Source organism: Haliotis asinina, chromosome 8 (assembly GCF_037392515.1).
Source record: "Haliotis asinina isolate JCU_RB_2024 chromosome 8, JCU_Hal_asi_v2, whole genome shotgun sequence".
Taxonomy (NCBI): Eukaryota; Metazoa; Mollusca; class Gastropoda; order Lepetellida; family Haliotidae; genus Haliotis; species Haliotis asinina.
The window spans coordinates 42,090,337-42,108,413 of NC_090287.1; the positions used below are offsets into that span (position 1 = coordinate 42,090,337).

The 18,077-nt window shown below is 39.2% G+C and overlaps 1 protein-coding gene across 5 annotated transcripts; it reads right to left on the bottom strand.

Annotated features, from left to right (window-relative positions):
* Positions 1–245: 245 nt before the first annotated feature.
* On the bottom strand, positions 246–16,819 carry LOC137293777 (protein-L-isoaspartate(D-aspartate) O-methyltransferase-like). 5 transcript variants are annotated; one of them, XM_067824509.1, is made up of 7 exons: positions 16,730–16,819; positions 15,353–15,532; positions 10,774–10,910; positions 8,186–8,290; positions 7,309–7,521; positions 6,009–6,178; positions 246–1,378 (listed from the first exon to the last, which is right to left on the bottom strand). In XM_067824509.1, the coding sequence occupies exons 2-7, from the start codon at positions 15,480–15,482 to the stop codon at positions 1,360–1,362; spliced, it is 774 nt and encodes a 257-aa protein (XP_067680610.1). In that variant the 5' UTR covers positions 15,483–15,532; positions 16,730–16,819; the 3' UTR covers positions 246–1,359. The 5 variants fall into 5 exon arrangements, with proteins under 5 accessions (XP_067680610.1, XP_067680608.1, XP_067680609.1 ...); XM_067824507.1 differs by lacking the exon at positions 16,730–16,819 and adding an exon at positions 15,697–15,725; XM_067824508.1 differs by lacking the exon at positions 16,730–16,819 and adding an exon at positions 15,649–15,705.
* Between the last annotated feature and the right edge of the window lie 1,258 nt (positions 16,820–18,077).

Here is an 18,077-nt window from a genome sequence, read left to right on the forward strand (position 1 = left end):
ATGTGAAACCAGCTGAAGACCAGGATGTAATTCTTTATATGAAAGTTGGATCATCCTCAGGAGTGGTGTGGTAGCTGGCAGTACAGTAGTAACCTGTGTTGCATGGCCCAGGACATGCAGATCATTCAGTATTGACATCACAGTTTGGCTGTAATTCAAACTGGCAAACTACTCATATTTGTCAAATTCAGTTTGGTGACTTCAAATTTAAGAAATGTTTAATATAATGATAGTTTAACTTGGGGCTATTTTAAGCATTTTATTGAGCAAATATGTACAAAACTGTTACAAAACAAGCACACAAATGGAGCTGGACAATTTGCTCTAATCAGCTGAGGTTGGCAACAGTCCACTATAGCCTTTGCAAAGAACAGGAAATTCACCAGATATATTTTAGGTCTAGTAGCATCAGCAACAGTGAGTGGTGTTAAGAGATAATGACATGAATAACTGCCCATTTAGACAATACTAACATACTGCAGACCATTATCAAGATATGGGCTTCTCAACTGATATTGGTTTACTCCATTGTGATCCAAACATTGCAATAAATAAGAAAATAATTAAAACTGAAAAGAGGGCTTGGTGCTAAAATTTCAATTTTGAAATGCAAGTCACCTTTAGATATTATGACAACAGTGACACCCCAGACTACCTGTGCAATGACACCATTCCTGCTGACAGCTGTATGAAATATACACCCCTCTTCGGCAGTCAGAGACTTATATATACACTTAGGATAGTGACATATGTACACCTGGACACGTCATCTGTTTCTCACTGAAACACAAGGTTGGAAGTGAAGTGTTCAGAGCAGACCCACAGTTTTCTTGGCACGTCTGTTGAAGTTGCCAGAAGAGATCTGATAGAGAGGAGCAGGCTTCTGGCCTGTTTCTACATCTGTGGTCTGTCTGCACTACGGACAGGGTGCTAAGGATTGGGGATGATCAGCATAAAGAAGACTTATCACCTGTCCACAAAATTTAAAATAAATATGCTGAGGTGTACTGCAGGTCTACACTAAGATAAAGACCAAAACTATACAATGTATCTTTCACTGTAACAATTAATAAGCTCAGTGTGGTACATGTATCAGAATTAAGGCTAACCGTAAAACGCCGGGAAACATGGTTAAAACAAATCAACACCATTACAGTCAGGTGAGAAACACTGTTTCAGCTGGCATGTAGCTCTGCAGTTGGCATGGTGACTACTGTATGGTAAGACCACACTGACTGTAGTGCCGACCTCATCACATCAAGGTCAAGGCTGTCAGATAAGCATGAAGGTCAGCAAGATTAGACAGTTGGAGACTATCAATGAAACTGGAACTGCTGTCATGGGCATGGTTCCTTGTACTCACAGCTCTGGCTTGGGTCTGAAACATATGATACAGATGGTATCGTCTGCAGTCTGCCATTACTTCAAGGGTTGAAGGTCTCCATACTGCTAAACAGAAACAATTCATTCCTCATTCTGCAAATAAGGCACAGGATAACTCAGGATTTCTGTCTCCTGCATGATAAATACCCTGACATCTGGGCCTATTCCAGATGAGACTCAATCTTTCTCAGTGCATCAGACACAAGTTGAGAACTTTACTTCAGTGCCGCTTCTGCATATTAGATCAAGTATGGACATTCAAAATTGTAGGAGAAAGCTTCCGATGTAGAGCTGAATCAGAACATGAGCCGTTTAAAATACAGGGAAGGATAAGTTTTTAAGCTTCCTTTTTCAGTTTAATGTGTAACCACATGCAACAAGGCAATATGGTTCTGAGGATGTTGCTGCTTGTTGCCTTCATGGAACATAGGTGAAATTTGATTCCACAGATATTATTCAGCTTTTGAGTCTTACAGGGTATTCATCATACTAAAACAGTGACATGTTAGATAAATAAAAATGCAGTGTACTACAAAGTTGTGCTTTCTTTCAAAATGCAGTTAGCATCCCTAAATTAGTTTTCACTTTGATTGGTAATGACAACTGAGGGATTTAGGCAATGTAGTTAACACCACTGTGTTAGGCAATAAGGTTCTGCAAGTGGCAGCTAGATCGTACCTACTCGAGCTCCCCTTACAACAGACAGCACTGACCGTACCTACACAAACAGACAACAGACCTTGCATCAGTGAAAGCTCAACCACAAAACTACAACATGCATAGTTGGTAAGAGTTGTGTTCCTTCAGGCATTCAGTGTAAGGCATTACACATGTATGCAGCAGGGCTAAGAAGCTTTATCTAGCCTCACATATAAATGTCATTTTCTGATTGGCTAAGTGCTCTTCTGTTATTTTCAATGTACCCCACTTACAAGCGAGGTGCATTGCAATGTACCCGTTGCCAGTGATTCGTGGTAGTACTTCTTTAACTCGAATAACATTGAATCATGCATGATGCCCAGAATTACTAATGTTTTGCTAAAGCTAATCAATGGATAGGAAACAACTCTAAATTTGCTTTTTTTGTGTCCTCTGACAAATTTTGTGTCCTCTGACAAATTTTGTGATGGTTACAAAAATGTTTGCCTCATACCAAGTAAATACATTTTGACAAAACATTCAAATGTCGACCCAGTGAATACAGGTATTAAGAAGGGGAATTACACTGCGGCAATTTCAGTCAGACAATACCTGTGGGAAAAACAGCACGATGCAAGATTCAAATCATTTGATTCCCACAGGTTGGCCAAAGTGTATGATCAGAAACCCATGCTTCAAACAGTTCAAAATTAACACTGAGGTGTTCTGTAAGATAAATATGTTGTTCACTGGTCGCTCAGGGAGCTTGTTTTATGTACCCTTGATGTTTGTACATCAACCCATGCCGAACTGGTGGCCAGTTAACAACTAATAATGTAAAATGCCTGCTTTTCACCACCATCTTTTAGTGAATAACCTGTGCAACAGAGAGACAGAATAATCTGCAAGGATTATTATCTTCAATATTTGCAACTTTGTAAAATGAAGGTCTTGATTGGATTTTACATAAAACCAACATATACATATCGGCCAGGTTCTACATGAGTGACACCAATGTTCACAAAACCAACATACGTCTTGGTTGGGTATACATAAAACCAACATATACATATCGGCCAGGTTTTACATAAAACCAACATATACATATGGGCCAGGTTTTACATAAAACCAGCATATACATATGGGCCAGGTTTTACATAAAACCAACATATACATATGGGCCAGGTTTTACATAAAACCAACATATACATATCGGCCAGGTTTTACATAAAACCAACATATACATATGGGCCAGGTTTTACATAAAACCAACATATACATATGGGCCAGGTTTTACATAAAACCAACATATGGCTGTGGACCATGAAGCAAGGACCTCGTTCATCTGGACAGTTATGATGTCTCAGTAAACTTAGTCGGAGTACTTTTCATTACACTCCACTACTGAGTCTAACCAGGGAGACTATATTTACACAGAGAAGAAACTCCCCGGCAAGCCCCTGGTCATACGTCTCGGGTCATTACGTAACCAGTGTAGCCAATATGGCGGCAGTGTAGTATTTAAGATTGAGAGTTAAGAAGTTAACTATTTTGTCACTTCAGTTTAAGTCAAATAATTGGTATTAGTGTCCATGTTAGGACAGTAGATTTGTAGTAAAGTTTCAAGTCAGTATGTTATAGCTCACTGGCTTCTATTCTTGATTCACTGCGAAGATAGACTAAACCATGCCAATAAAAACTTCTTTCACACATTCGTTTAATCTTCAGAAGGGAAACATACCTTTAGTTGAAAGGTATTTGCAAGTAATAGTAATACTTCTATGACTTAAAAAAAATGTTAGGGTGTAACTAAGGTGTGTGAAAAATATGACGAATCACTGAGCTTTTCTGATACGCCATTGAAATGCTACATGCCGTTGTTCAAGAGTTCAAAAACATCTTTCACATGCACCTTTAATTCATATGAGGGAAATATACTATCAGGTGAAATGTGTTTGCAAGTAATAGTCATAGTTTCATAATCTAAAAAAGAATGTTACAGTGTGTTTGAGGTGTGTGAAAAATATGATATATCGCTGATCTGTTCTGATCCGCCATTGAAATGTTGTACGCTGCTGTTTGAGTATTCCATGTTATTTCCTCAAAAACATCTTTCACATACACCTTTAATTCATATGAGGGGAACATACTATCAGATGAAATGTGTTTGCAAGTAATAGTGTTAGTTTCATGACATGAAAAATACTAGGGTGTGTTTGGGGTGTCTGAAAAAAAGTGATATTCGCTGAAATGATCTGATTCGCCATTGAAATACTACTCGCTGTTGTTTCAGTATTTCTCGTTATTACTTCAAAATCATCTTTCAGATACACCTTTAATTCTTATGAGGGTAATACACTTTCATGTGAAATGTGTTTGCAAATAATAGTGATAGTTTCATAATCTAAAACAAAATGTTAGGGTGTATTTGAGGTGTGTGAAAAATATGACATATCACCGATCTGATCTGATCTGTCATTGATGCTTGTGATGCTTGAGGGTTCCATAACTTCTTTCTTTCTTTTTGATCTTACTATTTGACAAAACTGGAAAGGTGTTTATGACACTTTGTGACAGTTTTACACTTTCTGTTTTTGAGGGCAGTGTGACAGTATCAGTTAACATTCTGTTAATGTCCGTTCCATTCCCCATATGGAATAAGATATTTGGATTAATTATTAATGCAAACAAAAATGTCTCAAAATAGATTTTTAAAAAGGACAGCTGGAGTTAACACATGTGTTCTTGCGATACTTTTGCGTTCTTTAACATGTTTAGGGAGGGAAGGGGATGGTGTATCATTTATTTTTTCATTCATCCCCCTACTTCTTTCTTTTATTGTTTCTTTCTTTCATTCATTCACATAATTCTTGCTCTTAATTCTTACTATAATTCATTCATTCATTGTAAAATTCTGACTGATACAATAAACCGGCTGAAGTTCTGTTAAACACAGCTGAAGTAGCACTGGGAACGAGCCAAGTCACTGTGTGCATTGGAGCACGACAAGGCGCATGTTAATTAGTGCAAATGGTAAAGAAAGCGAGTGACCTATCCCTGTTGTAGGTTATCCCTTGTCTAACAAACCCCAGTAGGAGGTCGTGAAAACTTTCCAAGGTAAAATTTCAAAAGGAATGTGTTAATGTCTATGTTCGCGATTTGGTAAGCTGTGTTCTAACTGGTCAATCTCAAAGGTTACCTGAGGCAACTTCCTGCTAGGTTTTGTTAGACTCAGTAATGGAGTGAAACGAAAAGTACCGAAACTAAGTTTACTTCGACTGGATGTCAGTTACCTCCCTTGTAGCAAAACTCAAACAATTTTTATGTTGTTACTAGGAGCCCTGCTGTTTGCCCTACTCAGCAAGCACCTTCACTGTGTGCTCCATGCATGCTGTGTTACCTTAAGACAGCACCTGTGCTGTGTGTGCCATGCTAGTAATCTGTGCTACCAGAAGCAAGCACCTGCACTGTGTGCCCCATGCTAGAATGCTGTGTTACCTTAAGCAAGTGCCTATGCCCCATGCTAGTTTGCTGTGTTACCCTGAGCAAGCAACTGTGCTGTGTGCCCCATGCTACTATGCTATGTTACCCAAAGCAAGCACCCCATGCTAGTAAGCAGTGTTACCCTGAGCAAGCACCTGTGTTGTGCCCCCATGTTAGTACGCTGTGTTACACAAAGCAAGCGCCCAATGCTACTCAGCTGTGCTACCCAAAGCAAGCGCCCAGTGCTTCTAAGCTGTGTTATCCAAAGCAAGTACCCCATGCTAGTAAGCTATGTTAACCTGAACAAGCCCCTGTGCTGTATGCCCCATGTTAGTAAGCTGTGTTACCCTAAGCATGCACCTGTGCTGTGTGCCCCATGTTAGTAAGCTGTGTTACCCTGAGCAAGCCCCTGTGCTGTGTGCCCCATGTTGGTAAGCTGTGTTACCCTAAGCATGCACCTGTGCTGTGTGCCCCATGCTAGTACATGCTGCTACTATCTCCACCTGGGCCACTGCTTCTCCTTGCTGGTCAGCGGCACATAGATGACTCCCATCAGGTTCTTCTTGACCACCTGGCCATCAAGGGTTTTGTCAATCTGCATCAGCTTCTGGTTTTCTCCCTGACCTCCAACTGGGATGATCAGCCGTCCTCCTGGTTTCAACTGATCCACCAACTGCAAGAATTCAGAGACCTACACTCATTCAACACTTATAGTGAGCAGATTGTGTGATTGTATGTCTATTCCTGAGGTCAGCAATTTCTGCCAAAAATCACTACAGATTATAGCTGGAAACATGAGCCCGAAAATTACACCTGACGCCAACATGCAGTCAGCTGACTCTCACATACTATATCTCCTCCACATTTAAGCCATTGCTCATAACCAGTTTGAGGTATTGGGAACCCATTTGGACTTTGAATCTCCAAAATGGTGTGCAGTCTACAACGTTGTAGGCAACAGGTGTGTAGGAATGACATTCTACTGACAGGTAACATACAGATGTGTAGAAGCAATTAAAGGACTGTCTACAGGCAGGTACATGCAGGAGTATGGAAGACAATTACTAGTGAACAGGTGTACTGAAGGGAGCACCTTCAGAATTCAGCACCACAATTTCTCGTGAGGACGTTCCCAGACGTAGGTCACGTGTCAGTGAGACAGGCAACCAGTTTGTGAGAACCCGTCAGACGCGAACCCGCGACCTTCGGATTGTTAGCCCGACAGTTAACCAACTGAGCTACATCCACATTGTTGCACAATTTGCAAATTTTGCTAGTCATTCCTGTGACGTCAGTGAAATGAACGGAAAGAGTCGAATTGGTAGCAGACAATTACAAAGGTTACGGGTAGACTTGCAGCCTCATGCTTTCAATCTACTGACAGTTGCCGAATGGTCCTGATATCATTTGGCATGATTGTCCTATTCTGTAATCTACAAGATACCATGCCAATATGGTTCGAACTGAAAACATTGTTGGGTTTCTGTAATGACATGGCTGGTAGAGATGAAACATCAGTGAGCGGAGCTTATACGCACTCGCTGAGCTAGACGACCTTATTGCTTTGCCAGCATCATAGTTCATTGTTTCAAGAACGTGCTTTTGAACAAAATCACCTGCAATTATGTAAAATAGTATTATGACGTGTCTTTAAAGTTTGTGGTGCTGTATTCTAAAGGTAGGCCTACTGAAGTAGACTGTCTGCAGACAGGTACATGCAGGTGTGAGGAAGAAGTACAGGACTGTCTCCAGATGCAGGTGTATGGATGACATACAGTTTGGTCAACAAGTGTGCTGACTCACCGCCTGGGGCAGCTCCGGTGCTGCAGCTCCCACATGAATAGCATCATATGGAGCATCCTCCTCATGGCCTAGTCTGCCATCGCCCAGCACAAATTTCAGCTGACCTCTATCAAGAAGTTTCCCCAGACTCTTGTCCTTCCTGACGTTGGTGTTAGCCATCTGGATAAGCTCATCGATGTGGTCAATTCCCACGGCCACACCCTTCTCTCCCACCTAGAGATAACATGTGCAATATAGTCAACACGGCTGACAAAACATTCATATAGACATGTTCCTGCACCTGGTATACTCACAGTTAAGCATCTTTATGACATGTACTTTTTTCCTGAATTCAGTAGCAACAATTGCACATCTGATTTATCAATCCTACATGATTAGGATACATTTTCCCATTGCGGCATAACATCTGAAAACTTGGTAGAAGACATTCATAGATGTTTAGAAGCTTGTTTCAACCATTTATTGATGACATAAAATAGTTTCCAAACACACTATGAAATAATCTTGTCTCCATGTAGCCTGTCTACCTATCAACACAATATGTGATAAAGTTGTCTACATGTAACCAGCCCCTCCAACAGCAAGATCATTGCAATCTAAAACAGGCAAGACAAGATAACCCTTTCATTTGGGAAGAGTGAGCAGTACCTTAAGCTCTACCATGGCTGTGTCCCAGAAGTCAAAGAACAAAGGGTTTTGCTCTCATGCCTTAGTGAAACCCTCAAGTACAGACATGGTGCTGGCACAAGCACAATTCATTCACTAACAAGAAGATCCTGGCACAGCTAAAGATAAGTGGTCTGAACATCCATGTTCCTTTGTATTTTACACTAAGCATGTGGTAGAGAGGACTTGTCTCCTGCCCCTATCTGCCTACCATCAGTGCCATGCATGCTGTGAGGTAGCCACTGCCTGATCCCACATCCAGGGCACGTCCACCCTCCTTTAGGTTCTCCGACAGCAGCTCCAGGGCATGGGCATGCTGCCAAGTACAAGAGAAGCACGTCACCAGAAGCATAGTAGATTGACAATGAACTTAGCGTGATTCTCAGCAATCTAGCAAATATGTGCATCAGCAATGAAGCTCACATTTTCACAAGTCAGAATGAACATACCTGCATGGAAACCTTTGGCAATGAATGCCCATGAATATTATCCAAATCACTACAAAATAGTTCCTGGAGAGCTGTTTTGAATGCTTTTGCGAAATATAATACTAAGGCCAAGTACTTATGAAATATCTGATAGAGAACCACGTTTGTATAATAGCAATATCACAGTTGACTCAAGATCAGTTGAAAGTAAGACGTTCTATGAACAAGACATAGTTAGTATTTCATGGCTTTTGAATGATAATGGTCATTGTAAACCAAAAGTCACTGTGTTCTGTAATCTGATTCGTTGAAAAACATGATCAAATGGTATTAGATTCCCGGAAACTGCAAGACTATTCACTGCGTATTGACACGTAGAAATCTCGCAAACAATTGTTTTTGTTGAGTCATCAACAGTGGTGACGTCATTCAAATCATATTGTGAGGTAAAGTCAGAATGACGTCACAAATGAGCAACTCCAGATGCTACCAAAGGAACCAGCTGAAACGGCCAGCTGATGACACTTCACTGTTGTACCCGTACTCGTTGTAAATGACAGTAAAACCCTTTGGTTTACTCTTGTGTTTACTATGTCGATAAACATCATGTGTTGGCCAATTTCCGGGTGTTATTGAGTATTTGAAGCACGGGAATATTGCACTTGAAACCTCCGTCAGACACCGTCGGTTCCAAATGCATTCCTGTGCATTCAAATGCATTCAAATACTCAATAACACCCGGAAATTGGCCAACACATGATGTTTATCTCCTAATTTGATGACTTTTGAACAAGTTTGTTGTGAGCAGTTTAAGATAAATTTTCTTGAATTTCATGGAATCCTAAAGGCATTCACAAATATCCCAGAATATTTGGCTTAGAAATACATATATTCGAAATTATATTAAAGGACATCATGTTTATGCACTAAGAGACTTTTTTCGTATAAAAAAGGATCAAAGAACTATTATTTTGCTCTTACAGCCAATAATGAAAAATGGGAAGAAGATATGTTGATAAACACCAACTGGTTTAATATTTTTATTAAACCCTTTAAAACTACACTAGATCCAAACCTAAGACAGATGCAGTTCAGGCTACTTCATAGAATTCTATCTGTGAATACCCATTTGAAGAAAATGCGCATTGTTGAAAGCAATTTATACACTTTTTATGAGGCAGAACCTGAATTAAGAGTTCGTCTTTTCTGGAACCAAGAGTTACCAAAAACTTCTGAAAAACGTTTTCACACTGTTTGGAGTTAAACTGTGTACACACAGGTGCTTTATATCTTGTGATATATATATTACATCAATGTGATTTGATCCTTTGGGGGGGTTCACCAACTTTTCATTCTGATGAAAAATTTGACTTGATGTTACTTATAACTAAATACCACATTTATAAATGTAAGTTGGGAAAGACAAAACCTACATTACTGCACTTTAAGAAGGAATTACAATATTATTATGTTACAGAAAAAGTTTGACATTGGAATACATCTGAGTTTATACAATTTGAAAGAAAATGAGCACTGTATCAAAAACTTACCTCTAACTTAGTTTTGTAGATGATGTATGGGTACTTGTGACAGTGTGAATAGTGTAACAAAAATGACAGAATGAAATAAGGTGATGTGTGCATTGTTTGATCTGCTTATCTGCTTAATATGTGATATACATTGCATCATCACTGAAAAGAAGAAATTGAAACAAAACATATTATGATATCATATGATTGTCAGTGATACTGCTTCTTGGTTCAGAGTTTGGCAGTTACTGTGGCAGTGGGTAATATTTCTTCCAGTTGTCACAATACTGGGAGGTGTTCAAGTGTCACTGACTAATGAAATCAAAGTATTTTACAATAAGGTAAGATAAAGATGTATAAAACCCTGTTTATCCTCAACATAAGGATACAACTTATAATATAGTTCTACTCCACAAATTATTCGTAGCACTACAATAATCGTAATTAATAAATCTCAAGCTTTATATTAGACTTACACAAATTGTAGCTCAATGATCCATTCATGCCAGAAGTGGACCCAGGTTCTTTATTTTAACAGTGGATCTGTTGCTTTATGCCTGGTAAGTGGGGATAATTGTTACTCCAGTGAGAGCAGGAAACATCATGTGGTCACATTAAACATTACCAGTGTTGTGATTGGAGAGATCCACATTGTACATGCTTCTCAATAAAAATCATCATCATCCTTCCAGTCATATATTAAATTGTAAAATGCCACCTAAAAAGAAGGTTTCCGTTAGAACAAGACTGACAGCTGTCAGGGCTTGCTAGATATTTCTAATTCAGGATATTTACCATCCCAGAACAATCATGAGATCCTTTACTGACATGATATAACTTACCATGTGGGGCGCACTAATTGTTACAGCATATCCTATGCTCTGGGGCGAGTCATTGTACGGGTTGAACTTACAGAAGTGTACTCGATCTACAGTCTTCATGACTTGAACAACTTGTGGAGATTTGATTATGCCATTTGCTGAAACAGTCAAATGATGCTACGTGAAAAGAAGAAAGGGTGATCTTCACATATCAAATCATATTCAAGGTGCCTCTTGTCAACAAAAACTGAAACTGCTCCTTACTGAATATTATACACTGATATTCAGAAATTATGAAGACGTCAGGACAATGACAGCAGGAGTGAAAGTGTGGAAGGTTTGATGCATCTGTGGGTAGTGGTTTTGTTATACCACGACATGTCGGTTGTAAACAGTGTTTCAGGTACACCATGACATATCAGTTGTAAACAGTGTTTCTGGTACAACATGACATATTCAGGTATACCACAGCATGTCAGTAGTAAACAGTGTTTCAAGTATACCATGACATTTCAGCTGTAAACAGTGTTTCCGATATACTACAGCATTTCAGCTGTAAACAATGTTTCAGATATACCATGACATGTCAGCTGTAAACAGTGCTTCAGATATACCATGACATGTCAGCTGCAAACATTGTTTCAGATATACCACAGCATGTCAGCTGTAAACAGTGTTTCAGGTATACCAAAGCATGTCAGCTGTAAACAGTGTTTCAAGTATACCATGGCATGTCAGCTGTAAACAGTGTTCAGATATACCACAGCATGTCAGCTGTAAACAGTGTTTCAGGTATACCACGACATGTCAGCTGTAAACAGTGTTTCAGAAATACTACAGCATGTCAGTTGTAAACAGTGTTTCAGATATACCATGACATGTAAGTAGTAAACAGTGTTTCAGGTATACCAAAGCATGTCAGCTGTAAACAGTGTTTCAAGTATACCATGGCATGTCAGATGTAAACAGTGTTTCAGATATACCACAGCATGTCAGTAGTAAAAAGTGTTTCAGGTATACCACAGCATGTCAGCTGTAAACAGTGTTTCAAGTATACCATGGCATGTCAGCTGTAAACAGTGTTTCAGATATACCACAGCATGTCAGCTGTAAACAGTGTTTCAGATATACCACAGCATGTCAGCTGTAAACAGTGTTTCAGGTATACCATGACATGTCAGCTGTAAACAGTGTTTCAGATATACCACGACATGTCAGCTGTAAACAGTGTTTCAGAAATACTACAGCATGTCAGCTGTAAACAGTGTTTCAGACATACCACAGCATGTCAACTGTAAACAGTGTTTCCGATATACCACGATATGTCAGTTGTAAACAGTGTTTCAGATATACCACAGCATGTCAGCTGTAAACAGTGTTTCAGATATGCCATGAAATTTCAGCTGTAAACAGTGTTTTAATTATACCACGACATTTCAGCTGCAAACAGTGTTTCAGAAATACCACAGTATTTCAGCTGTAAACACTGAAACAATGTTTCAGGTACAAGCATAGGTTGTTGAAGTCTGATTCTAACCCACATACTCACAACTGGACATGCTTAGCATTGCTGGTGGCAAAGGTAAATAGTAATGCTGTCTTAGTGTTTCTGAACCAAGACACTGAACTGTACTGAAACCTAACTTGTTGATAATAATAATAATAATAATAATAAATGCATACTTATAATGCGCCTGTTCTACACCCTAAGGCATGCTCAAAGTGCTACAGAATATTTACAATGGAGTATTTACAGCTGAAATAATTAGTAGTATGCTGTGAAAAAGTGAGTTTTAAGTCTGGACTTAAAAATGTCAATTGTGTTCGAGCTTTTAATGACACAAGGGAGAGTTCCAAAGCACAGATGCAGAGTATGAGAATGACCGGTAGCCGAAGGATTTCAGTTTCCAGGATGGGATGACCAGTAGATCTTGAGTGTTTGAGCGCAAGTTGCATGCGGGGACATACAGATGTAGGAGTTCAGACAGGAAGGAGGGAGCCAATCCATGGAGGCACTTATATGTCAAACAGAGGATCTTGCAGTCAATTCTGGCCCTAACTGGTAGCCAATGCAATTCTTTCAACACAGGTGTTATACGGGAACATTTAGAAGTCTTGCTGATGATGCGGGCAGAAGTGTTTTGTATCTTTTGAAGTTTCTCAAGGAGGGTAGAACTGAGGCCTAAAAGGATGCTGTTGCAGTAATCAAGCCTTGATGTAACAAGAGCTCAAACAAGGGTTTCAGTTGCAGCAGTTGTTAGGTATTGCTGGATGTTACCAATGCATTTCAGGTGAAAGTAGCAGATACTGCTCAAATGATTAACATGAGAATCCAGAGTCAAGGAAGAGTCAATGTGGACACCCAAGTCCGTAACATCAGAGAACTTGATGTCTGCATCTGCAACTTTAAGGAAATCGGTTTTGACTTTGTTGAGTTGTTGCTTTGTACCAACGAGAACTGCTTCTGTTTTAGTGTCATTGAGTTTAAGCATATTTGTAGTCATCCAGCACTTGATGTCCTGTGTACATTTAGCTAAGCAGTGAAGAGATGTGGAGAGATCTGACAGATGGAAGGCTTTCAGGAACTGAGTGTCATCAGCATAGGTGTGGTGAGAAAATGTGTGGCTTTTAATAATCATTCCGACATATCCAGCATACAATACAAACAGGACCGGACCAAGGACTGACCCCTGTGGCACACCACATATGATTGCAGCACCTTTAGATCTCTCGCTACCAATGACAACAGATTGTTGTTGGTCGGACAGATAAGATGATACCCACTGAAGGGCATGGCCTTCAAGTCCATACTGTTTTTTGAGCCTGGACAGGAGTCTATAGTTGTCAATTGTGTCGAAGGCCGCAGACAGGTCCAACAACACTAGAGCAGCAATCCCACCATCATCGACTGCGCAACAGAGCTCATTTGTCACTTGCAGTAGCGCAGTCTCTGTACTATAGTATTGCTGATACGCCGATTGGAATTCATCCAACAGAAAATGTTTGGAGAGATGGTCTTTAAGCCTCACATGTACAGCCTTCTCAATTATGTTGGAAATGAAGGATAAATTTGAGACAGGTCGAAAGTTCTGAAGATTCTGAGGGTCAAGATCTACAGCGTGTTTAAATCTGTTATGAAAGACACTGCTCACCAAACTTGAGTTGACAATTTTGGTAATGCTTGGAAGAAGCAGGTCAAGATACTGAAACAGACGTTTCGTTGGTCGCAGGTGGTTGGATTTGAAGAGCGGATAATTGATTCAATGTCCTTTGAACTGAAGGGTGCAAACTGCATTAATGGATCGCCTGTGAAGAGAGGTTCACTGAAACACCTATCAACGTCCTTGACTAAAAGTCCTTTTCGAATGGTATCAATCTTTGAGATGAAGAATGAGTTGAAGGAATCTGCTAGTTCCTTGTGACTTTGTCCAGGAGGTAATCTATCACCATCATCTATATAAAATAGGGTTCGATATGAGAGATGTGACACCTACTTGCACCATGTGCAGCCTAACATAAAAACCTAGTTGCACCAGCCAAATTCCAGTTGTACTGCTTTTATTGCAATATGTAATGAAAGAAATATGCTTTTGATTCATTCAGATGTTTTATTCAGAAGTGTGCCCACTCAAAAACTGACTTGCACCTGGCCCAAGTCAGACATTGTAAATTATATTGGGTTGTACCAGTGCAAGTAATAATTTAAAGCACTGTAAGATATTTGTTGGTGGGAAGTTGCTTAATTTGGATGGAGTAAAATACAAAAGAAATATGTAACTGAACATGGTTTCATTCTTTTTCATTTCTTGTAGATAAACATCATTTTAGCCTGTGGTTTTATTTTTACTGAAGTTCAATACTCTTTCTATAATTAGGTGTCATACATGTTATCAGCTGTGAAAAAAATGTTAAGCCCAATTTATGTTTGCTTTAACACCTAACATAATCCTAGCGTTGTTGTGTAAAGCATGGGTTTTGAGACAGTCATATATATATAGGTACCAGGTATACTGATATGTGAGCATAGAAGACACATAATTAAAACGTGTGTGTGTGTGGAGGGGGTGGAGGGTGGTGGGTGTTTGGAAATGTACATAACATAAGCGTGACTGCATCTTCACATTACTAAATGATGTTACATGAGATTACTGAGTTTAAGACTTGGTGAACATATTGTAACCTAATGTAATCAATATTAAACAACTGAATGTGTTATATACACATGCTGTCATAATAAAACAATCACACAAGTGTAAATATGTTTTCATTAATGTTAAACAATATAACAAACAAATATGCATACTATTCTAGTTGTGCATCTAACCTTTAAGTTCAACTGAATAACACTGATGAACTCAAACTAACCAGATAAACCATCTTAAACATATTCTCTGACAGATCAAGAGTTCAACTAATCATATATTTCAAATATCTAAAAAGTGTACCTGCTCTTTAGAGTCATAATGAGAAATTAAACGAAAGCTATTTCTAACATTCCATACATGTAGGCTCGAGTAGAATTCACTGCTTAAGGCTTGTCCAGCAGACTTCCCACTGCAAAACAAAAATACAACTATTGATTTCGATGTATTTAACTTACCATGCAAGTTGTCTACGAGGTTGGAATTGCTGGTACCGCTCGATCTCCACGCCATTGTTGACCGTGGAACCACAGAAAACACGAAAGTCACTGAACTTAAAACGACAGCTTTCAGTCTGTCCCAAAACATCACATATCCAAGTGATTCCAGCTAATGGCCATCGCCATTACTCGGCGAAACTACAAAATATAAGAAAAACACTGCTCCTTTAGTTGCAATAATTTGAAAGTTTAGTTAATAATGTACTGCGTGTATCTGTTGTCAAATTGCCATTGGTATATTTGATGACGCTTACGCGTTTTAAACTGACACGCGCACTCACAGACCAGCCCCCATTACTGACCTTGACCGCCGACGATGACCTTCACCTTTGTGCGACAGGTGCTCATCATTCGCGAGTGGACGATTAAAGCATACCGCTACATTGACGCACATTCAAATGACGTACTCTCTTGTAGGTTGGAATTTCGGTGACCATTTATCATGGAAATAATACACTTCGAGTAGAAAATATCTCGTGACCTTTGCCGCACTGATAACGTAAAAATAAACCGCCCCTATGTCTGTGCATAACATGAGGGAGCCGCTATAAATATCTAAAAGGAAAATATTTTGCCTTCCTTTACGGAGCTTAGATCAATCTACATACGATTCCCTTCTCCCGAAAAAAATGCTTATTCTTCAATGTTTGTTTCCACATATATTCGGGTAAATGCTGCTCTCAAGTTGTCACTTCTTACAAGAATCATTAAAGTAACATGGACCATAAAATCAGCTCACACAAAACCCAGACGTAGCATATATTTTGAAACTGATTTGAGGAACAGAGAAGTTTCAAATATAAAATGCGAAATACACATCCAGTAGGTGTTTTAATCTAAATAGTGCTTAGCAGTGAATATTCCTGCAATGTCACGCCTGAGGGACACCAGAAATAGGCTTCACGCAGTGTACCTACGTTGGGAAACAGACCCAGATATTCAGCGTTTTTTTTACCAACCAGACTGAAAAGTATGTATAAACAGAATTAATAGATTTTTTTGTTTTCTTAATGTCGCTGATATGTGTTCAGAATATGTCATATTTTGTTCTGGGGAGGTAGGGGGTAGCAATTTAGAACTGGGAAAGGTTCAGCGATTTCGTGCATTGAAAATATTTGAAAGATGTGCGTAAAGCATTATGGGAAAGGTAGTTGGTGTGGGATTGATTTTATTTCTATATGACATACAGAGTTCACGCTTCTCCATGAAAATCATACTGATCCTTTCAAACCAAGTAATGAAAACAAACATGGAGGGGTCAGCTGTAAATGTTTACTGGCCACAGGCAAGTTGCGCAAACAAAAGCGGAATTTGTAGTTTTTCTTTCCCATATACCTGTGAAGATCCAAGTTAGAATTCATCTTCAGTAACCCATGCTTGTCGTAAAAGGCGACTAACGGGATCGTGATGGTGAGGGTCGCTGACCTGGTTGACAAAATGATATTATTTGTGTAGATCGATGCTCATGCTCTTGGACAAAGGGTTGATTGTCCCAGACACGATTATTTACAGACCAACGCCATGTAGTTGGAATATCGTTCAATGCGGCGTAAAACTAAAATCACATATTTTCAAAGTCCGCCTGTATCTTTTGACTGACTGTTGAACGGCCGTGAACAACGTCATATATAATACGAGTACACGAGAATGACGTCATTCATTATTCAAAACATCATAGGTTCTTCCATTTGATATCACATGATTCTTGATTTAAGGTATTCTCAACTTAGCTAATGTCATGGAAAATTAAACGTGTTTCGCGCAACAATTAATATAAAATCGACTAAAACTAAGGAAACTGCTGTTTGCCGTGGTAAAAATATAGTGTTTCACGTATCCTGACAACTGAGTCTCTGAGCCATTTGGATCAAGTATAGCCGTTCCTTCAGCGAAAGGGTTACTTCCAAGAACACAACTATATGGTGTGTTATCTTTTTAAAAATATTCATAAAGTCAGTGAAGATTAATGAAACATTTTCAGTTTAAAAACTATTTGTCGGATTTTTATAGATTTTTATTACAACATGTACCGCATTAGTCAGAAATACGTGTTTGTTGAATTGATTCAGAAGATACAAAAAGACATATACTGAATCTGAACCTGTCCATCATTTAATATGCTCCGAGATGTAATCATGTGGAAGTAGAGCCAAGGTAGATGTGTGATTTTACCGATTTGTTATCTGCAAATGACTCAACTATAATTTTGTAGATGTTTAATGTTTTAGGACCTTATTACCAAATTGTGTTTCAGCAAGTTTTGTTTTACCTGCACGAAAACAAAACGAACATTGCTTAAGCTATATCATGCTATAGATACCATATTGACATTTTACGTCTCTACATATCTGATAGACTCACTTCTAATTATAATGCGTGTGACATTGGTGTTGGCGCACATACCAGTACTGGTGCCATTGTACTTAAATCTGAACGGAAAACACCTCAAGTCCAAGTCAAAGCAGCCACAGAGAGGATATGAAGCAATCTGCAACAAACTGCCACTCAGGTAGTGACCAGGTGCAACTGGAGGCACACACGGACATGACCAGTGCCAAACCTTACTGCTCGTCATTTGTATCAGGGGCGTTAGTGGTATAGGCATCGTCAGTTCTGGGATAACCTACTTTTGGCCTTTTTCTTGTCTGACGAATCGAAGTTTAATTTCGACGTCTCCTGCCCA